We start from the raw sequence: 25,221 nt of genomic DNA, 5'->3' as shown, positions 1-25,221 counted from the left end.
TTTAGTTAATATCAGGACAACTGCACAGTTTAAAATTATTGACTTGGTCCATTCTCCATTCCATACTAATCATATCTAGTTCTGTCCTCAACAATCAAAGATAAAAACTAGGCTGAGAAATCTACCTCTACCCAAAGGAAGGTTGTAGCAAGGTGGGGGTTGGCCTCTTCTCCCAGGCAACTAGTGACAGGATGAAAGTACACAGCCTTAAGATGCACCAGGTAGGTTCAGGTTGGACATCAGGAAAAATTTCTTCATGCCAAGGGTTGTCAAGCATTAGAACAGGCTGCCAGTGAGGTGGTGGAGTCACCATCCCTGGAGGAGTTCAAGAAACAACTGGACATGGCACTTATTGACATGGTGGTGATAGGTCAAAAGATGGACTTAATCATCCTGGAAGTCTATTCCAACCTAAATGTTTCTATTATTATGTGAGTCTGTGATCTATTATTGCTCACTCATCTTTAGAGTCAGTCATAGGAACTCAGTCCTGTTCGCATCTCATTTATCAGATTACTGTTCCACATCAGTTGGCCCTTATGGTTCATAGAGAAGCAGCCCAAAAGTCAGGTCTTCTTTTCTCCAATGTCCGCTAATGAGGAAATTCATTTAAACAGCATGCCTGTGTCTGATCTGCAGTCAAGGCAGTAAGGTTTTTCAAACCAAACCAAAACCTGGAAACTGAAGACTGAAGAGAGAGGGATGTTTCCCTGGCTCCTGGCCAGCAGAGCTCTGAGTCATAGTGGACCACGGTGGCACAAGAATGAAGGCTGACTGCCTTTCCCCTGCTCATCTGGAACACTGCAGATGGGCTGCCGGTTGCCACAAACACTGCCGAGGGCAGGCTTCCTGCAGTTGGGTGTGCAAACTTAACTTGCTGGAAAATAAACAGTATTTATGCATACATGGAAATAAATGTATTCACTATGCACTTCTGGGTTATTAGAGACTATTTATTGTCATCTCATGTGTAAGAGTACCTGCTTTCCTTGGAAGGAATTCAACACTTGAAAGGGAAAAAAAAAGATCAGTAGAGTGCAGAAAAGTCTGTTTAAGTACTGTCATGCTGTGAATTACATTGCATAAAGAAACTGATAAAATAATACATAGCAATTATTGAATTGCATGAAAGCAAAACAAATCAATTGTTTTTTCCAGTCACTTAAAATATGAGCAGTTTCTTTTTTTTTCTGTGAGAAATTAAATGACACGTTTTTCCAATAATTTTCTGCCTTCAAATACTAAGCATGATTGGTTTAAATTTGAAGGTGAATAATAAGAGTTGGAACCATCTGACAAAAGATAAGTTAATTCTTTAATCACAACTTTAATTAGCTTGCATGGAATTTACTTTATCTTTTCTCTACTGAAGATGTTATTATATTATTTTTGTATTTTATTTTATCCCCTTTATTTTAGATATAATGGTTGTTTTTTTCAATAGCGATGCCAACTGTCATGCATAATATAATGTACGTAGAAATCCATTAATATTTTTCTGAGTGTGACTATGTGTTTAATTAATTTTAGATAAATTGTAATATAATCATCTTATATGAATAGGTTTGATTTTCAATTTAAAAAATTTTGTCAGTTGCTAGGAGGATTTCATCAAATAAAAAAATAAAGAAAAACAGTCATGTCTAGAAAAGCTCATACAGTGATTAAAACACACACAGAAGACTCTGGAAAACAGGGGTGAAATTCTTAGTCTTTCTGGGTTACCGTGAGAAATCAACCACATTTTTCCTTAACTCCATAGTTTTTCTATGTAAAGGACATGGATGACATCCAGCAATGAACAGTAATATGCTAGCACAATGAGTTTAGTTTTTTCTTTTTTACATATGAGTGCACCTGTAAAAGTAACATATGAATATCAGGACATAATTTTAATCAAAATTTCTATTATAATTGCCTCAAGTACCTTAGGACTAAATTTTCTGTTATGACATGAGCAATCGTTGAATAAACTCTGACATAAGAAAATATGCCTCCAGGTTACTTCCCCAGTGCACATTTTCTGTCCCTCCCAGATATTCTGTTAACGAATTTGAGAAATGGAAGTGGCATCTTATGAAAGAATAGGCTTATTTAGTCGGTTTTCTTTATAGTACACAATTCCTCTTCTGAACAAAAAACTACCAAATCATTGATGTTAGAAAGTCTGTTGTTCAACACTACTTTTGCAATACCAACTGGCATTATATCTGAGGTTTTGATACTAAATTATATTTCCCAATATATATTGGGTTTTGTTTTTAGCCAGTGAAACAATCATCTTTGGGCATCCTTTGCTTTGACAGAACCATACTATAAAAGGTATGATGCTATCAGTTTTAGTATAACAACACTAAATAGGAGCTTTATTTGGTGTCCTCTAGTAACTTGTTGACTTTTTTTTGTTCTTCACTCTTTGGCCTTCCTCTTTGTCATGTTTGTTTTTTCTCTCTTTTTCTTTTCCATACATTTATCTTTCTCAGTTCTGCAATTCCCTAGAACTACTGATTTTTCTTTATATTTGGGGCATTTTACATATGTTAGTCATTTGTTGTTTGCCCATTTCTTTATCCCTAAAATTGTTTTTCCTAGGTCCTACTTTTACTTCACTACCAAATACTGGCCATATGTGAACAATTAATAGCCTTGTACCTTCTTACAAACACACTTTCAAGGCCTCTGCTCTCTGCCTTATACTCCTTCATACATCAGCCTTACTCTAGGGTCATGATTAGTTCATTCTATACAGTACAAATACTGTTTTTTCCTGTCTATGTCTTATTAAGAATAAGCATAACAACACAATTCATAAAATTAAGGAAGACTAAAATGAATGAAGCAAGATACAGAAGAAATTCTTTACTATCAAAGAAATTCTTTACTATAAGGATAACTGGAGGCATTGGAGGCACTGGAACAGGTTGCCCAGAGAAGCTGTGGATGCCCCATCTCTGGCAGTGTTCAAGACCGGGTTGGATGGGGTCTTGAGCAACCTGGTCTAGTGGAAGATTTCCCTGCCCATGGCAGGGGGGTTGGAACTAGATGGTCGGTAAGGTCATTTCCAACCCAAATCATTCTATGATTCTGTGGATCTAAGATCCAACTGGCCACTAGACAAGTCCTGAGGCCTTTACTGTTACCTTGACACCTAAGTAGTGGCTCGATTCTAGCAATGGCAATGCTAGAATCTGGGCTTCAGGGCTGTGGTGGTGATAGTGGGGACATTACACCACTGCTTGACTCTCTTCACTTAAATAGTAAATCAACCAGATCAATCTGCTTGCCCAGATCTGAGGAGTCTTGAGGCAGGAGGGAAAATGTGTTAAATCTAGAGTGATGTTTTTGAAGATGTTTATACAACTTTTATAAGAAGAATTTTTTTTCCCTTGTCAGTTTTATAGCCAGGCAAAAAGTGGAATTGAATACGTTATTTGCTCTTGTAGCAGTAGAGCAGCAACTTACACCCAGTTATACAGGTAACCTTATGAACCTCTAAGAACAGGACATACACATATCACATGATGACGATTCTACAGAGCCCAGCTGCCTCAGGGTGGCTGTCACAGGATCGTATCTGGCTCAAAGAATTCTCTTGATGTTTTCCCCAGAAAGACACATAGAGGGCTACAGGATGAGCATATTTATTCTGCAAGTCTTCTAACAATCCATGGGTGCTTTACATTATGTCTGCATACCAGAAGGCAGGTAATGTTGACCATTAACCACCTTGTACTGAACCTAATTACTTAGTTTTGATTAAAGCACACAATGAATCCAAAAGCATTCAATCCTTATTTGCATGCATGAGAAGTAACTAGAATTTCACTGGCATTTTATTCTAGTACTGATCACCATCAGATTTAGAAGTTTATATTAAATATTTTATTTAAATTTTTGTCTTCAACTTCGAGCTATTGCATCTCATTACCTTTTCTACATGAAATGAAAAATCCTCTTGCTACCCAAGTATTTTCTCTTTGTAAAGATATTTACACACTGTAATCAAGTCACTTCTTGTTTTTGTTTCTTCTAAATGAAACAGATGGAGCTCTTTAAGCCTTTGCCGACAGCATGCTTTCTTCAGTTGTTGAATAAATTGTGTAGCTTTTCCTGCATGCTTCCCACTTTTTTTTTAAATATGGAACATTGTAATCAATGTTTTATGCAGAGGTACTTTACACATCAATATTCCTTTTTTGTTTTATTTAAATACATCTGAGAATTATTTTTTTCTCACAGCACTGCAATGAGGCTCACATGCTGAGATCTTCAGCAGTCCTTTTCAGATTACTTTTTTTGCTTCCTCACATACAGTTCAGCTGCAGTTCAGTAGCTATAACCTGCACATTTTTTTCTGTGCTTGTATCTGGCAACTGCAAGTGACCAGAAGTGACCTGCAGTACATTAAAAAATGTACTGTTCAGCTAAACAAAAGTTATCACAAGATTTCAGTTGATGCATAGGCTTCCTCTCCTGTGGAAGGGAGATAAGGAGAAGATGTGAGAGTGGAAATGAAGAGCCTATTTAAAAGTCAGTGTTGAACTAATAGAGTAAGGGGTTTTCACATTTACCCACAGGACAAGAGACTACGGGAAGTATGAAATGGGTCATCTGTCTCATTATGTTTTTTTCATGAGAGGGACTTGAGGGGTGAATTCAGATTGAATGTGCCAAAAGCTGTACTGTTTTCTTTGTAAGAGTAGGACTTCCCATTTATCCTTATGTAATTTTAACCATGTGTATTTATGGTGTGCATGAAGAACGTTTTTTTCTCTGCCTGCTAGAGTTAGTACTTTTATCCTCTGTTTCTCTTGCCTACTGCATGCCTGAATTCACATCTATGACTATTCTATTCATATGACTAAAGCAGAAACGTGTTTTGATGGAGAAGTAGAGTGGAGACACAGGTTTGGATAGAAGCACTACGTTCCAAAGTCAGAGCTCGGTTGTTACACACCAAGTAACTTAGATCTTTACCATAAGGCAAAGCAAGTTTCCAGATAATCCAACTCATTACACAAACATAATTCTCTGGACATTCTTCTGTGTTATAAACAGTGTGTATGCCCTGTAAATGATATAATCACAACACTAGAATGAAACACTAGCTTTAATCTATTCCATGCTTATCCCAGCAGAAAACATATAATATACTGTGTTGTTACCCACCTATGTATCTTCTCAAAGAAGTCCAACATATTCCTTATTTTCCTCAGGCAACCTTTCCAATGTGATATTATACTAACCATTAAGAGGAGTTCCTTATCATCTAATCTTTCACTGCAGTTTAAATGCGTTACTTCTTATCCTGTCTGCTGCTAACACAGAGAACAGATGACTTTTGCAAAAGTACTTTCTTATTTTATGATTGTCATCAAATTTCTATTTATATTTTCCTTATTTAGACTTTACAACCTCATTCATTTTGTTCATCCTAAGAAGTCATGCCTTTAAACTCTTTGTCATGCCTGTCATACTCATATGGACCATCACTTAGTCCACATTTTTCTTGAATGCAAGTCACTGCACAATGCAAAACACTCCAAATGCAGTTTTACTCCAGCTACGTAAGAATGGAAGGATTACTTTATGATTCTAACTGGATATGTTCCTTTTTATATATGCCAGCATACTATGTAATTTGAAGCAAAATTCTGGTGTTTGTTCCTACTTAACTTGTGATTTTCTGTATGGTATCTTCTACTTATTCTGATTGGATTACATTTATTATTTCAAACACAATCTATTTATAAAGACTTCTAATCTTTTTGTCTTGCCATCAGTAAGCTTACTTTGTTGTCTGCCATCCAGACTGTTGAAAAAAATTTAGTGGAACTAAATTGGAAGTAGACTTCTTTCAAAATCACCCTCCTCTCCTCTCCCTTTTCATGGATAGCTCTCACCCAAGTTCTTCACATTTCTTTCTTTGTAGTCAGAGAAAGTACTTCTCCCTTTTACTTTGAATCAGATCCCAGAAAATCTCTGTTTGTAGTCACCTTTTCCGCCATTGCATGAAAAAAATTGACAGTAGCACATTCAAATATCCTTGAATTTCTGATTAATGATTTCTTTCAAAAATTATGGATTTGTAGTTAAATACTCTATCAGTTCAATTCCTGTGTACTTAAGGATTCTGCTATTTCTTTTATTTATTTAAAATATTAAAAACAAAACCAAACCGAAACAATAGAAAAACACACAAGCTCTAAATTAATGCACAATAGAGAGATGAGGGACTGGATTTTTTTTTGGTATATCCAATGAGTTAATTGTTTTTATAAGCCACCTATTACATTGTCTTCTAAATATCCCTCTCTGTCTTCTTTATGTTCTCCTATATTTTTGTTGCTTCACATTTGAATTAATTTGGATTACAGTTTTATTAAATCTCTTTTAAAGCAGAAATATGAAGAAACAGCTGAGTGAATTGTGATTTTCATTTTGGATTTGAGAAATGGCTTCATTCATCTAAACATGGAAGCAACCTTGAGAAATATTTTTTCTTACTATTGTTACTGAGGTTATTAAATCTCTTAAACAGGTTTTTAAATGTGGCATGTAGCCCTAGTAATTATGGTGTTGAGAGGCAATGCTAGAATACACAAGGAATGTATTTGCAAATGCTGTTCATACTTATTACTTTAAAATATTTAATTTGTTAACTATCAGCTATGATCTATGAATATCTCTACTTTTAGACCCGCCAAGCAGAAATAAAACAGTGTTTCCAATCCGGAAAATTTAAATTATGCAGTTGTCACTTGCACTGTGAAGTAGCTTTTCTGCTTTCTCAGCATGATTTATAGTTTTAATGTTTAATTTTCTTTTCTGTCAGACAAAAACTGTTCCACAGATATTGATGAATGTTCCCTCAAGCCCTGCAAAAATGGAGGCCATTGCCATGATTTGATTGGTGAATTTTACTGTAGCTGTTTGCCAGGTAAGAAGTCACATGATATTTATTTGAGAAATGTTCTGTAGTATTCAAGAAAGAAATAGAGTTTTTCATAAGAATACAACTAAGTAGTAATTTATTTTACTTGAAAAGAGAGGACTGAGTAGTTATGCTTTAAGCATATGCTACAATTGCTATTCAGATGGTGTTAGCAGAATTTGTTTCCAGAATATAAATTGTGTACCAGAAGTCCTGGCTTCCAAACTGAGGAACAGAGAGTCTTAGAAATCAAAGAACTCTGTCAGTGGTATTCATCTCATAACCTTTGAGCAATTCTGAATTTATAAATATTTGCAAAAGTTAATTTTCTTCCTACCATGGAGGTATCATGACTTTGTTTCCATTTTTTCTACTAGCAAAAGTTATTTTTAAAATTTCAGAAAAAAAATTGTGGACAAATTATACACTAGTTGTCGTAAGGTTTGCTGTGGTAGATTGACCCTGGCTGGAAGCTGGGTGCAGTCAGTTTATCAGACATTGTTTCTGCCACTCCTTCTTCCTCAGGGGGAGGACTCCTCACACTCTTCCCCTGCTCCAGTTTGGGATCACTCCCACAGGAGACAGTTCTCCAATGTGAGTCCTTTACATGGGCTGCAGTTCTTGACAAACTGCTCCATCATGGGTTCCCCCCCAGGGTCACAAGTCCTGCCAGGTAACCTATTCCAGCATGGGTTCCTGTCTCCTTGGGGCCACAGATCCTGCTGGAAGCCTTATCTAGTCCAGGCTTCCCATGAGGTCACAGCCTCCTTTGGGCATCCACCTGCTTTGTCATGGGGTCCTCCATGGACTGCAGGGGGATCTTTGCTTCTCCGTGGACCTCCATGGGCTGTAGGAGAATCTCTGCCCTGCAGCACCTCCACTCTCTCCTTCTCCTCTAACTTTGGTGTCTAAAGAGTTGTTTCTCTCACATATTCTTATGTTGTTGCATGGCTGCAACTTCTCAGTTGGGTTTTTTTACCCCATCTTAACTTTGTTATCCCAGAGGTGCTACCACTGTTCCTGATGACCTCGGCCTTGGCCAGCAGTGGGTCCATCATGGAGCTTGCTGACATTGTCTCCATCAGACATCTGGGAAACTTCTGGCAGCTTTAAATTTAAATATGTGATATTTATATAGTATGGTTAATTATTGATTCCCCCCCCCTCGCTTTCTTTATTGTGGATCAACTGGTTATGAGGCGAATGGAAAATAGCAAGCAAAACATGAATTGATAGTACTTTTTCAGTTGCAGTTTTTTAATTCTCTTAGGTCATGTAAGCATTGCATTGCATTAAACCTTGTTCTATAATGTCAAGTTAGCAATGTAAGAGTACAGTGATCAAACTTTTATTTAGACAGAAATATTTACTTCAAATGGATAAGAAAAAGAAGTGTTTTATAATTATTATGTCCCCATAAGAGCTATACGTGTTTTTATGCAAGAGATTTTAAAATGTATACAAGCTATTTCAAGTCTAAGGTACAAATAACTTGAAAGTTATTGATGTGTGACACATAGAAACTCACAGCCATCACTGTCACTAAATAATGGTGTATGGACATGAAAATACATTGAATATATACATAAATACTTATAGATAATATTATATATAGAAGTGTGTGTATGTGTGTATTGTACATATATGTATATATGCATACAATTTTTTAAGACCTGAGAATCTCACAGTAGATATTCAGGATGCAAAATATGAAAGGGATTTTTTATTATTATTAATTACTTTGGCTAATTTTTAAGACTGAATTCTTAAGTGTTGTAGTAGGTTAGTTTTACTTTTTCAGTTACAAATGCTGTGACTATAGTTCATTAGTCTTTCCATTGTGGATAAAACAAGTGTCACATCTCATTTTGTCTGCTGAAATCACAAACACAACAATGAGTATGAAAACATCTGTCTGTTTTACTTAAAAAGCAAGATCTTATTCATGAAAGACTGTAAGAAGTGCACATATGAAATCTCAGACTACAAACATTTTCTATTAATATTTTTGAACACTTGTTAGATACAGTCTTTGTGAAGAATTAACCCATCTACAAAATAAAGGATGAAAATTCATTATTTAGACAGTATTTAGGGATTACAGGAAGGCAGTAGAACACCTGAAGGGCAGCACAAAGGGATTCCAACTAGTAACTCAACTTTGTTAGGAACCCAGCTCTATGCAAACACATGCAGCGTGGGGAATATACAAGAGGAGCTGGAGATGTGTGCATGCCTGCATGGCTATGGTATTATTGACATCACAGAGACCTAGTGGAATAAATCCTATGACTGGAGTGTTGGAATGGAAGGATACAGGCTCTTTAGGAAGGATAGACACAGCAGATGAAGAGGCAGTGTTTACCCTCTCTGTCAATGACCAGTTGGAGTGCCAGGAGCTCTGTGGATGGATGAGAGGTTGTAAGAGACTGAAATGGTTTACAGATTAAACATGAAGATCACCAAAGCCCAGTCCCCAGCTGAACATGCCTCCTGGATTTCAGGGAGCTGGACTGTGAGTTAAGCCTCCTGAGAGGAACTTGAGATAAGATAAAGGTGGTGGTACTATTGTCTAGTCATCTCAGGTTTAAGGTGAAGTAGACAAGGCTGGAAGGAGGCCATAGCCTGCAAACTTATTTGCATACTGTCCCCCTCCTGTGAGAGACTGGACTGCCTCTCTTTTTCTGCTCTTAAACAGTTCTAGGCTGGATGCATAATTTTTGTCTTTTACAAAACATTACATCTACTACACAGCTTCTTTCCCATCCCTGTTTGTTCCTCAGTGATGTATTATCCGTGCTACATCTAACTGAATACATAAATATTTTTCTTTTCAGTGGGATTAGTGGATGATTAGCATGATTGCTAAAGTAGACTGATTCTGAAGCAGAAAATCCTATCAGTTGAGATGCTTGGATTGATGGATTCAACCTAAAATCAATTTTCCTTCAACTTGATGCACTGAATCAAAGGAGCAGTGCTTCTGATTAAGAGTAAACTCACGCACAGAAAAATTGTAAATCAAATTCTTCCTTTTTTGGAAGGTGGTGTTGTTATTAAAGTTTACTGTACCATGAAATAAGACTGTACTTTCTTTCAAACCTTTCTGGCAACCCTTATTATGAAGTAGACACTTATACATGAAAGTTTTTACTCCAGGAAGAGACCTTACAAAAAGTGTTCATGCTGTGACTCAAAAAATAAAGGGAATAATCAAGATTACAGATGGGAAATGCTTACAGAATCATTCAGTTCTTCATGCTGCCACTGCACAATCATGCTCAATATAAACATTGTAATGATTTTTTTTTGTTTGATTTCAAAGTTGCTTGGTAAGAAAGTGTAGCATTTTTTACATGCTGCTCCACTTGCCAAAAAAATTGCCTGATGCCTAGTTTAAAATTCCAATTATCAATTTCTTGGTCCAAGTCACAATTCACTTATACAATTTGTAAGTCATATGTTTTTCTTATACCTGACATCCTAACTTGTACTAGAATAGCATCTAATCAGTTGTAGAACGTTTGTTCAGCAAACTAACATAGAAGATACTTTGAGTATTCATATAGCAAAAGAGTGTGGAACTGCTTGTAGCAGTACTTAGTGGAATCAATATTTTAGGGAAATAGAGGTCAATACGTTCCCATGATGTTAGCTCTTTTTCAAAGTCTTAATATTGAAACTTCTGTGGGCAGTCACATCCATGAGGTATCAGCATTGACTCTTCATCCAGGATAAGGGCTGAGGCCACTTAAAGTCAGAGATGTTGGAGAGGCAGAGGTTATACAGCTGCATCCCCAGGACCTGCCACTTAACTGACTCCTGAAAAAGCAGTATCTGGAAGCAGTGAATGACATGAAAAATCATTAGGGGTCCTTCCCAGGAGTTCTCCTTACGCTTATAGCTCATCCATAGCATCACTATTTCTCTGATATTCATGAAATGTTAAGTATATTTTTAGTAACTCTAGTAATTCTTCTGTGTTTTTGAGATTATTGGTATATTTAGATATTTTTCTGATAGCAATCTTCCTGAGCGTGTCCAATCATTTGCTACCATTGAGGATCTGATTGTTTACTTCACTTTTTCATTGAATCTTTTACAAAAATAGTTAAACTTTAACTGTTTGTTGCATTATGTGTAACAGTTTAGTCACAGAAGACCTAGCAAAAAAAGGCAACAATTCTAAAATTGGCACAAGTTGAACACTCCCTTTTATAAAAAAAAAATCAAAAATATTCTAAAATATTTTTAACATAAGGAAGTAGAAAAAATAATCTTCCAAGGCCATTCTTTTTCTTTTCACACTGAAACATAATGGTAAACCTGTCCTTCCTCTCTCCTCTCCAGTAACATTTACAGCACATTATTTAAGCCTGGTACAGGAAAAGGTGACATTTACTTTATTTTCCTGAAATGTATGAAATGACATATTAAAAACAATATTATAGAATCATAGAATCATAGAATCGATTGGGTTGGAAAAGACCTCTGAGATCATCGAGTCCAACCCTTGGTCCAAATCCAGTCCATTTACTAGATCATGGCACTCAGTGCCACGTCCAATCTGTGTTTAAAAATCTCCAGGGATGGTGAATCCACCACCTCTCTGGGCAGCCCATTCCAATGCCTGATTACTCTCTCTGTAAAAAATTTTCTCCTGATATCCAACTTAAATTTCCCCTGGTGGAGCTTAAGCCCGTGCCCCCTTGTCCTATTGCTGAGTGCCTGAGAGAAGAGACCAACCCCCACCTGGCTAGAACTTCCCTTCAGGTAGTTATAGACGGTGATGAGGTCACCTCTGAGCCTCCTCTTCTCCAGGCTAAACAACCCCAGCTCCCTCAGCCTCTCCCCATAGGACTTATGTCTTCATGAAATTTATACCTGACTATAGGAGGGTGGTTACTAGAATTTTGTGAAAGTGTCAGCAAAGACATCAAAAAGAAATTACATATGATAATGCAACAGAGTACTACTGATCAGTCCTCCTAGCCTCATTCTAAGAGAATGACAGAGGGAAAACAATATCAAGACTAAGCAAAAAATGCTCTATTTGAGCACCTAGAGCAGAATCTAGAAAGCAAATATGAAACGTGCCCTTTCTGCAAAGAACATTGCCCATTGGTGGGCTTGGATCCTAAAAATGTGAAAAAAGTTGTCTACCTTTACCTTCAGTATCTAATTTCTTTGTTTCCTTAAGGGAAAAAATGACCCACTATTATTCATTATCTGCAATTAAGAGAAATATAATTAAAGAGTCCCTTCTCATTATCAGAAGACAAAGTCTGGAAAATACTAAAAAACCTGAGTCTTTAATCGGTATTCCTCCCAAACAAAGAATTGATTGGGTCTGTGTAGTGAGTCTGGTTCAGATGGAACTAATTTTCTTCACAAAAGCTCTTACAATGCTGTGTTTTAGATTTGTGACTGGAGTAGTGTTACTAACACAGGAATGTTACTGTGTGACATTTGTATATTATTGAGGCCATCTCTGTTACTCATTTTACCCTTCCAGTGAATAGGTTGGAGTGGACAAGAAGCTGGGAGTGGACACCGCTGACCCCAATAGACCAAAAAGATATCCCGTTATCCCATATACATTATAGTCAGCAAGAAAAGCCTAGAGATATTTTTTCTAATGCAGCTGTTGCTCAGAGACCATGTGGGCACTGGTGGGAGGTGGAGAGTGACTGTTTTGCATCACTTGGTGTATGTTAAATTTTTTTTTTGTAACTCACAAAATTGTCCTTATCGTGTCTGACCAGTTTTCTCACTTTTGCCTTTCCAATTCTCTATATAAATCAAATTTCAAGATATACATTCCTTTCTCTACTTTTGTTATTAGAATTTTGTTACTAATTTCATTGTTAGAAGAGAAAGATGACAGTGCAATGTAGTTTTAAGTTTCCTTGCTCATAATTGTCATACTTTTAGACTAAGTTGCCATACATGCTTGAAGTTGTAATGTAAATCTTAATATACATGTTCCATGTAAATGAAAGTCTTTGAGATTTATGTGAATAAAAATGCTGTTAAAAAAGTACACATTAGGTCATTCCTCCAGTGATCATGTAATTGTGCAGACACTGCATATTCAAAGTGTGTACTATGATGTAATACACAACTGTGTATTCTGTAATACACTGGCAACCGTACCTTTTTGATCATAATGTTCCCAGAACACAGCAAGAGTTATACTTCTAAACCTAATCTTCATTATCTGTTGAAAAGTGGACATAAAAGTATGAAGAGAAAATAAAACTCCCCAATTTCTACTTCTGCGAGATTTCATTATATTACTCTTAAACAAATAAACATTTAGTGAGTTTCTGCACTGAAAGACTGGAATATATATAATTTTGCTAAATTAGAAAGTAAACCAAAATTCTATGATTAAAAACAATTATTGAAATACATATACCTTTTAATTACAGTTTTTACAAATGAAAAGAAGTAAATGGAGAAGGAAGAAGAAAATTCACCTGATGAGATTGAAAGCCATTCATTATACATCAACATATACTAGGCAGTGGAAATAAACACGTAACAAAGTGTAGGAGAAGAAAAAAGATGAAATCCAAAAGCATCATATGAAAATAGGAAGCAAGAAAGGGCAAATATAGTTTGCAAAGTTCATGAAAAAATCTACTACAGGGCAGGCTGTGATGAAGAAAGAGAAAGTAAACGTGGTTAAGAAAGCACATGGCAAATTTCTCACAAAAGGGTACAAACTTATTAGATGTAATAGCTTTACTAAGCTACTTTCTTTTTTATAATTCTAATTGTCTTCCTGTATTTCTATCTTTTTCAGTGTAATGCTTCATACCAGTAGTAACTGAAATTTTCCTGCAATAGAACAAGAAAAAATTGCTAGTTTCCATTCTTTTTTTTCCAAAAATATGTTGTCATTTATAAGGCTAAAAATACAGGGGAAAAACCATTTGATTAATAGCTCATTTGTAATGTCAATTCAATCCTTCAACCCTAGCAGATGACTTAAAAAATTGACATTTTTCTGATAGAAAACCATTATTTATTTCAAAGTGGATAATAAGACACTGAGTTACTGTTAGCAAAAGCAGACGCAAAACAGTGATGTCTTGAGAAATGCTGTAATAACCCATTACAAATCCCCCAGATGAGGAAATATCTCCATGACAGCCTTTAGCTTGAGTCTATTACTTCTAAAACTACTGTAATGGCAATAACAGGATGGAAAGGAATAATCTCTTCTCTCAATATTAAACACTTTTTAAAGACCTGTTATAAAACCATCATAGCTGTATTTCACAATTCACCAAGGTTATACTCTTTCAGTAAAGGATTTAGTTCCCAAATTGTGACTAATTTTTAATTTGTTGCCTCTTATATTTGGCATCTCTACATTTTTCTTAATGGAATATGTTGCCATTTTTAAGTGCCTCTTGTTGACAGAATGAGTCTATTCAATTTTAATAAGAAATTAATAAGATTTACATAGATGTAATCTCTGGCTCTCTGTCTTTTTATGATACTAGAAACGCAAATGACATTTGTTTTCAGAAACCATGTTCCAGAAAACGGCTATAGACACATAAAATTTTGGTCAATATACTTAAAATCATACTTTTTGTAAAACGGTTAAAGTGATAGTCAAACTACGGCCTTTTTAATGTTAGACTGATGTGTCTACTAAACATAATTTTTATATGATCGGTTTATACATTTAACAATTGTTTAGTCCGAAACTTCTATTTCTGGAAAGCAGGTAACTAATAAGTGATTTTTCCATTACGTGTCTAAATATTTTCAAATTCCTAATAGAGGATCTAAAGGTTTTTGGCAATCTCTGATTTAAAAAAAAAAAAAAATAAAATTCTGAAGTCTATTTATATGAACAAAACTGAAGCACTCTTTATTCTACTGCCAATTTTTTAGGAATATTAACATTCTTTATTTTGGATAACATTTGCTCTTTTCCTTTGACATTTCCATACACTGATTTAATTCTTCATCTATGCATTTGTTCCATCTTGATGCTATCCCACTCTTCTCTAAAATAACTCCCTTGTTTGACAACTCGCTTTCAAGCTAATCTTCTGGTACTGCAATGTACTGAAAAATAATTAACATTTTTTCAGTTTTTAATTTCTGTGGCTCTATTTGCATTAGTAAGTAGTAAAAACATTGTATCAAATTCCTGACATTGTTAGCTAAGAGAAATGCCTTACCAGACCTTTAGCAAAGTCTGTAGCTGTTGCTTTATGGGTTTTAATCACCTATTTTTTTTTATTTTTTTTTCCTTTACTTATCTGCTACTAGAAAAAATCTTTTTTTTTTTTTTTTTCCCCAGCTTTTCTGGTAGCATAGGGTGTTTTAATGAAATAAGAAACAAAGGATCATACTTGGATCTCATCTTTCAAATTTACAAAAGACAGACTAAAAAATATACAATGAATAACAAGGAATGGCTGTTTACTTTGTGTCCAATAAGTTGCTTATCAGCAAAATCTAAGAAATAGTTTAAACACAAAATTTTGCCAATTTAATACCATGAATGGCATGAACAGCAAGTTAATGTATGTTTATTTTTATTTTAATATTTTTCTTCCTAAATTCTACTTAAAAAAACTTTTACACTCCTGAGGAAATGCATGCCCAACTTCATGATGCACTTCAGAAACAATGGTTTCTCTTTTAAATAAAGTCATTGAACTTACTTTCTGTAACAAATTAATTCATCTCTAAAATAAGAATATTAAACTAAACAGCTCTTTATTTGATTCAGTATCACATCACACTACAGGGTGCAGCTCATCCTCTTATCTCCTTATTCTTGTCTCATGAATTCTGAAAGGAAGGCAATATCTTCAAGATATGACTGAGGAAGAATAACAACACTGCTCACTGCTTGTGCTGAGTTTACTGGGATCTTCATTGTTTTTGTTTTTTTTTCAGATATGTTAAACTGAAATTTTGTGTAATTCAGAAATTAGGAAATTCATATTGATTATTGCTGTTGCTGTTTATATTTTTGTCATTGCTTTTGTTGTGGGGTTTTTTCTGTGTTTTTTCCTACAGACCTGCTAGCAGCATTTCTTTTACCCCAATTCTAATCGGTTTTGTCTTCTTCGGAAACAAGTATCTCAAATATTTATTTTTTAAAAGTTATCAAAGTAGCATCTGCAGTCACTCCTTTATAAAGGGAAATGAGTAGCATGTCTCTGGAACTTAGCTTTAATTATATGCTGAAATTTTGCTTTTTTTAGATCCTGAAGTTATGTTTCATTACATGATGTCATACTAGACTGATCTATGTACAAGATGATGCAACCAAAAAATTATATGGAAAAATCAAAACTATATTAAGCAATTTCTCACTCTCACTTTTTCATTATTTATAAGGGAATTTATAAATGTCATAGGCTTTGCATATCAATTACAGGAAGTAATGTTCTATGATACCTATCACCTTCTCAGTAGATCTTGACATCATCCCAAAAGAAGCAACAAACATTGACCACTTTGCATCGTCATGGTAGAATGAAAACCACTATTATTTCATGAGGGTTTTGTTGGTTTTGATTTTTTTTTTTTTACTTTTGCATCTACATTATTATGCGGTTGTAAAACAGCATTAGGTCCTGTTCTAATGCATCATACCACAAAATGGTAAAATAGTCTGACACATTCTAAGCCAGTAAGTACAGTCAGAATAAAAAGTTATTCTGTGTCTCCTTTGTGTAAATAATAGAGATTCTGAAGCTGCCTCCTGTGGTACAGTAATCAGACTTCTACTGTAATAGCTGTAAGTCTTCTGGTGTGTTTCTGTAAGATGTATAGAGTATGCCTCTGTTTTTCCTTAATCCTTTTTTTCTAGTTCTAATCCATCTTTTAGTGGAACTGACAAAACTGTTCTTACAGTACTGGAAGATATATTTGGCTGTTGTGGCCTTTTGCCTATGTTTAAGGGGTTTTTTTTGAAAGAAAAACACTGTAGAGCCAATAATCCTCCTACATCTTCTCATTGAATTGTATGGCTTAAGGTCCAGCTTGTCCAAACCAGTAGAAATGGTCATTGAAGTCAAGTAGCTAAAAGAGAAATGCTGCATGTATTGGCTGTCACTGTCAGAAATTCTAGACAGGGGAAGAATGAAGAGAAAGAAAATTACAGAAAGGTCAGTCACTTCTTTTAAAAGAAGTTTCTAGAAGAAAAAACTGAAAGTATCAATCAACTTCCTAACAAAGATAGAAAATGGTTGACATACAATGCCAAGAAGTTTTCAACATTCTTTCTGTATGACCTGAAGCAAAAAAAGTTGATATTTCCCTGTCTATAAGAAAGATCTGACCAAGTAATAAAAGAATAATCATAGAATCATAGTATTGCCAAATTTTGGGACCTCTCTAAACAGGGACAAAAAAGTCAGGTTTAGAAAAAATACGTTTCTTATTCTGTGCAGGGTGCAAGTTGGATGTTTTCTGCAAATCAAGCACACCGGGGGGTAAAAAGCAAAAGAATTTATACGCTAAAGTATGCATAAGCCCACCTATCTAATGCACAGTTACTGCCTACTTAATGCATAGTCATTTAACTTGCTCAGCCTTATGTAATACTTGTTACTGCACCCACATGGGGCTTCTTCGGGAGTCTCTGCTCGAAACTGAGAAGGGGGCATCTTCCCAAATGATTACTAGAGACCACCAATGTTCATCTCAAGATGCACAGAATACAAGATTGTGTGCCAATATGATGTGATCTGCAGCTCCAGCACCACTACGATATCCCTGATTGGAAGGGACCCACAATGATCATAGAAGTCCAACTCCTGGCCCTTCACAGGACAAATCCAAGAATCCCTCTGTGTGTCTTCAAGCACTGTCCAAATGCTTCTTGAACCCAGTCAGGTTTGGTGCTGTGAACACTTCCCTGAGGAGCCTGTTCTATTACCCAACCACCCTCTGGGTGAAGAACCTTTTCCTAGTATCTAACCTAAACCTGCCCTAATAGAGTTTCATGTCATTCCCTTGGGTCCTGTCATTGGTCACCGGAGAGGAGATCAGTGCCTGACCTTCTACTTCCCTTCATGAGGAAGCTGTAGACTGTAATGAGGTCTCCCCTCAGTCTCCTCTTCTCCAGGCTGAACAGACCAAGTGACCTCAGCTGCTCTTCATATGGCTTCCCCTCAAGGCCCTTCACCATCTTTGTAGATATCCCTTGGACACTTTCTAATAGTTTTATATCCTTGTTATATTGTGACACCCAAAACGGAACACAGTTCTCAAGGTGAGACTGCACCAGTGCAGAGCAGAGTGGGACAATCCCCACCCCCAACCAGCTGGCGATGCTTTGCCTGATGCCCTCTAGGACATGGTTGGCCCTCGTGGCTGCCAGGGCATTGGTGACTCATATTCAACTTGCCATTGATCAGGACCTCTAGGTCGCTTTCCGTCGCACTGCTTTCCAGCATCTCATTCCCTGGTCTGTAAAAACATCCAGTTGTTCCATCCCAGGTGCAGAATCTGTCACTTTTCCTTGTTGAATTTCATATGGTTGGTGATTGCCCAGTCCTCGAATTTGTCGACGTCCCTCTGCAGGGTTTCCCTTCCCATGAGGGAGTGAACAGCTCCTCCCAATTTTGTATCATCCGCAAATTTAGTATTCTTTTGATCCTACATCCAATTAATTTATGAAGACGTTGAAGAGCAGAGGGCCTAAGATGGAGCCCTGTGGAACCCCACTAGTGACAGGTCACCAGTCTGATGTTACCCCATTCACTATAACTCTTTGTGCCCAAGCCAGTTGCTCACCCACCACATGATTTGTTTATCCAGCTGTTTGCTGGACATTTTGTCCAGAAGGATCCTGTGAGAGGCAGTATCAAAAGCTTTACTGAAATCCAAAAAGACTAAATCAGTTCGCTTCCCTTGATCAACTAGATGTGTTACATTGTCATCATAGGAAATCAGGTTTGACAAGCAGGACTTTCTCCTCATAAGCCATGCTGGCTGTGTTATCTTTCAGGTGTTTTTCAATAGGTCCCAGAATAATCTTCAAAATTTTACCAATCACAGAAGAATCTGGAATGCTTAGATGAAAATGCATACTTTTCATATGTTTATTTCATATTTTCACATACACAGCTTCAGATGTATTTAGAAATGACTCAGAGCAATTCAGAGCTGTTGACTTATGGATAGGTCAAATAAAAGAAAGGTAGAAGAGAGCAGAGATGAAGTATAGAACTGTCAGGACTTACATGAATTCTTGAAAGAATACTAGAGAAATTGTGAAGATGAACTATTTGCAAGCCTCTGAAGCTAACAAAAATGTAATGGTCACTAGATAACACAAATTTCTCAAGAGTAAAATGTGTGAAACCATTGTAATTTCTGTTGTTAGGTTGTAATAAACGTTTGGGATAAGGAAGAAGTAGGTTATGTATATCTTGAGTTCATTAGCATTTTTATAAGGAAACATAGGGAACACTGTCTCAATGAAACTACCACAGAACAACATGTAACTCACTGCAGGGGAACCTCAGCTGCGGTGCCTGGAGCACCTCCTCCCCCTTCTTCACTGACCTTGTGGTCAGCAAAACTGTTCTCCTCATATATTCTCACTCCTCTGAGCACCATTACACCTGGTAACTTTTCTTCCTCTTAAATATTATCACAGAGGCCACCTCTGATTGGCTTGGCATTGCCCAGCAAGGGGTCTGTCCTGGAGCTGGCTGGCATTGGCTCTGTTGGATGTGGGGGAAGCTTCGAGCAGCTTCTGATAGAAGCCACTTCTGTAGCTCCCCAGCTACCAAAACCTGGCCATGCAAACCCAATACACATGCAAAGGTGATGATTTTTTTTTTTTATGCCGTTAATGGTGGCACATTTTTTAAAATTTTTATATTCTGTAAAATTTTTGCAATAAGAACAATTTTTATGCTTGAAATTCTAGAGGACCCAAGGAAAAGTAGGATTTCATTCTTATAGGTGCTGAATAACAAAAACAGTAGTAATCAGTCTATTCCAAAAGCTAAATTAATAAAATGGCTTGTATGTAATTATTGTCACACCCAGTATAAAAAAGGAGAGATTAGTAACCCGTTAGTATGCATGAATCTTAATGATAATGAATTAAATTCTGTCATTTCTTTCTTTCAGTCTGTTTAAGCTTTTCCTAGATGTAATTTTAACAGGAACTATATAACTTTTTTCCCAGAAGTAGTATTTGTTCAATAACAGTAAATGAATGCATATCAAATCCTGCTGCCTCTGACAATAACCCTTAATGTGAAGTTTCAGTTAATAGCTTCAGATGTACCTGACATCTAGAATATAAGGAACCATGTAGTGAAATTGCCATGAATCACTGTGTGGCTGGACTATGTCAGAATGGATCACAATGCAATGATCTCCCTAGAGAGCTTGTGTCATAGTCTGACTAGTAGAAACCACCTTTGTCAGGAGTCATTTGGATTTGTCAGAAAGAAATGTCTCAAGACTGTAAATGGGGCATTTCTGGAAAAAAATTAAAATATTAAACTGTTGCTAAATTTCCATTATCTAAATTTATGAAGTAAATGGTTATCTGTAGCAGAAAAATAATTTCTTTTTATAAGAAATAGTGTATTCTTAAGTTCTGCTTCTGAATCTGTTTTGATGAGAAACTTTACTCAAAACCAGATGTTAAATATCAAAACTGAGCCATGAACCCACCACCCTTTGTTCTTCAACTTAATATAATAACTTCAGGTATATTTGTACGAGTTGCAATACTTTGATAATTAATTCAAGGCACAGAAATAAAAACATACATAGATTAAGAACTTTATTTCAAGTCTGTAAAATTATTATGAATATTCATTTTTATTTTGTCAAAGAAAAAAACGTGTTAGCTTTCCTATATTCATTATCTCTACTTAGATGATAGTCACATAATCACATGTAACAGCTATACATATATCTATCTATGTATAGCTATAACCATCATTGATCAATGTTTCCATTTTACTACTTTATCATAATTTTTTATATTAGTTTTATGTAGTACTTCAGTAAGCAGATGTTAACAGCTATTTGCAAAGGCAAAAATGAGAGAAACTTAAATTTTTAATAGCAGTCAACAGGAAGGAAAACTTCAACTGTGTGAGAATGTTGCACAGCTGGTGTTCAGGGTGGAATTGAAACAGCTTGAAGACACCTTTCTGCATCTTCTGATTTAGAAACCAAAGTGACTGCATGTGTATGGCATTTTTAATATGCATTGTCTTGTATTTATGCCTCAAAGGGTTGTTCTACAAGCCAGAATTTCTAAAGTGCAGCATGTTCCGGCAATCTACCCTGATGGTCAGAAGTTTCTCTCTTACCTCTTGTAACAAGATGTTCAAAAATTAAAAAATCTTCCAGATAAGGAGCTCTTCAGTCATGCCCTAACGGCACAGTTTACATTTCCTTAATTTGAAGACTATGCTATGCTAGGTCCAAGCAGGACCGAACTTTGAAAATTTTGTAATATTTTTTTACTCTGAATCTGTACTTAATAAATGCTGTTAAAACAAGGTTGTGTTTGGTTTTTAAAGCTATCACATTATACTGTAGGAATACAGATTTTTTGGAACATCTTTGACCAAAGACTCTTCCTTTTTCTCCTTTTTGTCGAAAATATTGACGAATACAAAGTCAGGTATGGGGCAACTTGATGGCATGCTAAAATCTGTTCTGGCAATACCTGTACTACTGAAGCATGGTATTACTTTATAAATATTTTTAAAAATTAAATGTGAAGTTCAGATCTTCAACCAGACTTGGCTTGTAAGACATTGCAATTAACGATGCTTAGCTCACTGAACCAAATCTCTGGTTTAAATCTTTAGAGGCTTTCCATGCTGCACTTGTTAAATTATAATAAATTGGTCCAGTCTATTTTGATATTTGTTGTACAAAAGATACTTAGAAAATTTTTAAGTACTCAGTCAGTAGGAGACCAGAAAATTATACTTCTTATACTTTAAGTCACTGAAGGTTTATGACCAAAGTAACAAAAAAAGTGTCTAAAATTTGAAACTTCACAGTTATATTCAGAAATTGGATACTAGTGCCACAGACATGGATTGATTTTTCAATTGTTTTATATCAATTAATTACTTTTATTTTGTTTGAATTTTTTTTTCAGTGAAACGAATATATACTTGCAATTTTTTATTGTGTGTATTCAAAAATAAAGGAGTTGTTATCAATGAAAATTATGATTTTTCTTACTGGATGATGGCTTCAGAAACTATATCATGGCCAATATACCTAAAGTGAAATTTATTTTTTAAATGTTGTGCACACATACCCCTCAATAGGAAACACAGATGCTTAATTTTCACAAGATTAAGTTTCTTATTAACTACAAGTTAGCTGGTTCAAAAAATCAATACCAATATGCTGCCAAACATGTCTGTTCTTGTAATACCTGCTTTATAATAGAATGTATTGGGGCAATTTATTTTTTTTACTCATTTAGAAACATAGGATGTTTTCTTAGTGTGGTGACAGAACACCATACTAAAACTGGGAAGACTTTTATCAACAATGTGCTCACTGATGTATCAATAAAAATAGGAATTTTGTGTAAAACCACTTGAAGAATTTGACATTCTATCTAATTCTCATGAAGAGTCATTGTGTCTTGAATGTATTTTATAATTATTGCAAGTACTGCTTTACCATTGACTTTATCATTATCATTACGACTTTGTTCCATTTAGAATTGCTTTGTATATGAAACTGAAACTCTCGAAGAGACTAGAATATTTTACCCTATACTAAATACAATTTTGAAACATAAGAGCAGAAAATTACATAGTAAATTGGTTTATCACTTGTCTGTTTTTCAGGACTAAATGTGATAGTAAATTTCTTATGTTGTCTGTTACTCTATTTTTCATCAGGTTTTACTGGTCAATTCTGTGAAGCAGATGTTGCTGCCTGCCTATCACAGCCATGTGGAGCCTCCAGCATCTGTAAAGAGACATTGGATGGCTATCTTTGTTTCTGTGCACCTGGCTTTATAGGTGGGTTCAAAGTGGTGTTGTTTAACACGTTTAAGTTAGTCCTAAAGCGGAGAAAAGATGGTTATTCAAAAGTAGCAATAGATATGATTTAACAGTGTGCCTCTGATTCAGGCAGAAAAAATTTTTATTTCCTGACACACAAAAGTACTTGTCTGTGTAAGAGTATTCAGCTGTAAAAAATACTGACTACAAGGGACTATTTCCACTCCAGTAATTATTTATACTATTTTAGATATGGTGTCTGTCTTGCGTTGATGTGATTTGAACTCACAGCCATATGCAAGTTGGCCTTAATTTATCTTCTTCGTACTCTCTGTAATAAAAAGTCTGCAGTAACAAGGGCGTCAGCTGCCCTATGTACATCCAAGATCCTGAGCAGGTTTAACTACTCATTTTTGAATATACACTGCATGTCATTGTCATTAATTTCACTAGATTAAAATTAGTTTGGCTATGTCAGCATACTGTCATGGTAATTCCAGATTACAGTGTAAAAAAAAAAAAATCTTTCTAGATACAGAGACATATATTTTTCATCAGCTATATGACGAAATAATCAAGGGCAGTAGGAATTCCCTGAGTGGCAGATCAGCCCTGCAACCCAGAGGCATCCTGTCTAACTCCAGGGACTTGGACAGGGCTCTTAAAACAATAGTAAGATGACACTACACTCTCTCTCAATAGTTAAGGAGGACAGAGACAACCAGAGGAATTCAGATCCTGAGTAGACTTCATACCTCTTAACTTTTTGCTCCACATCCTGTTGTAGGTATCCATTTAGGTGAAATAATCTGTAATTTAATAGTTGTAATATTTATGTCTTTAATGTAATGAAATGCTATAGCCTGTTTCTATGGTTGGTTTATTATTATCATTATACATAAAATAAAATTGTATTGTGATAATTCTTTGTGAGGTCTTATTTTATTGAAATGTTCATTTAAATTCTTATACGGCATCTAAATAACAGTGGATTGGTATTTTTATTGTGTACTTTTTCTATGGCCAAACAAAAACTTGAAAGCCCCTCTGAAGCAGTCAGGAGGTTTCTACCTGTCTTTTAGGCATAAGTAATAATAAATTTGATACCATTATTAGCTGTTTGGATAATTCATATGCAAAAAGCAAATACTTTCTCAGCTTTTTTCTACCTCAAAGACCAGAAAAAAAAATTAGATACAACATTCACAACTAGAAATCAGCATCTATATTTTTTCCTTCATATATTTAGAAATACGTGTCAGTACCTAACTTGCTAATTATTAATTTTAAAAAAATGAAAATGTGTCCATAATGAAAATCTTTCCCAATATTTCCTATAGAGATCTTAATAACAAATTAATAAATCAATTAAAAAATAATATTAGAGAAAACATTGATATTTTAATATTTTGACTTCGATACCATACTTACACTTTTGTGATGTTTTAGAAAAACTCAAGGCTTTATTGCCCTTAAAATATGAAAATATGAGAATTTTTGACTACGTCTATAAATTAATCTATAGAATTCTCATCCAATCTTTGTTGAACATTATGTTCAACACTCTATTTTTGCCTTTAATCACCAAGAAATGAATTCCCCAAAGACGTTTTATGGCTCATTGGTAAAAATTCTCTAACCTCAGTTATTTCATTTTGTTGTTGCTGCTTGCTCTGGTGACTCACAAGTGGTGTGTTCCTACTGAAGTGAAACCTTCACTTGTTTCCAGGTCATAACTGCGAGATTGAAGTGGATGAGTGTCTTAGTGGCCCTTGTCACAATGGAGCTACTTGTGTTGATCATCTGAATGCCTTCAGTTGCATCTGTCAGGATGGATTTGAAGGTATTAAAAAATCCACAGAACTATAACTTAGTAAATCTACTTTGAGTTTTACACTAATTTTTTAACATATTGGACAAGATGCATATATACTTATATGGTTATCATCTGAAGTTATAAACATGTCAGTTAGGGAAACTGCATCTTGACCAAATTATCTATTTTGTTTTCATTATAGCCTGGATCTGAGTGTTTGCTGCTGACTGGTGGCCTGCCTGTTGAAAACAGATTTGTGGGGTTCTGTGAAATTTTGCAAATAGTGGATACTCTTTTCTGCAAGATTTTAAACATTTGGCAGCTTTAATACAATAGAATTGAGGAAAAATACAATGTGTGGTAAAAGTTTTGGTTTTGGCATATTTGTACAGTTCATATGAAAAATTTAATCACTTTGAGAAGTAGATCCAATAATATCTGCAGCTATTATT

At 35.4% G+C, this 25,221-nt stretch overlaps 1 protein-coding gene across 1 annotated transcript in view; it reads left to right on the top strand.

The window, feature by feature from the left end:
- Positions 1-25,221, top strand: part of LOC113982944 (protein eyes shut homolog) — a gene marked incomplete at its 3' end in the record, with an annotated part of 505,234 nt that overhangs the window by 201,468 nt on the left and 278,545 nt on the right. Inside the window, exons 15-17 of the mRNA XM_039383315.1 lie at positions 6,836-6,940; positions 22,849-22,971; positions 24,683-24,796. Of these exons, the coding sequence (XP_039239249.1) occupies positions 6,836-6,940; positions 22,849-22,971; positions 24,683-24,796 (342 nt within the window). The remainder of the gene's footprint in view (positions 1-6,835; positions 6,941-22,848; positions 22,972-24,682; positions 24,797-25,221) is intronic.

Source organism: Pipra filicauda, unplaced genomic scaffold (assembly GCF_003945595.2).
Source record: "Pipra filicauda isolate LSUMZ 115617 unplaced genomic scaffold, ASM394559v2 scaffold303_size993520_pilon, whole genome shotgun sequence".
Taxonomy (NCBI): Eukaryota; Metazoa; Chordata; class Aves; order Passeriformes; family Pipridae; genus Pipra; species Pipra filicauda.
The sequence above is the reverse complement of the archived record's forward strand: the minus strand, read 5'-3'. Positions and strand labels throughout refer to the sequence as shown.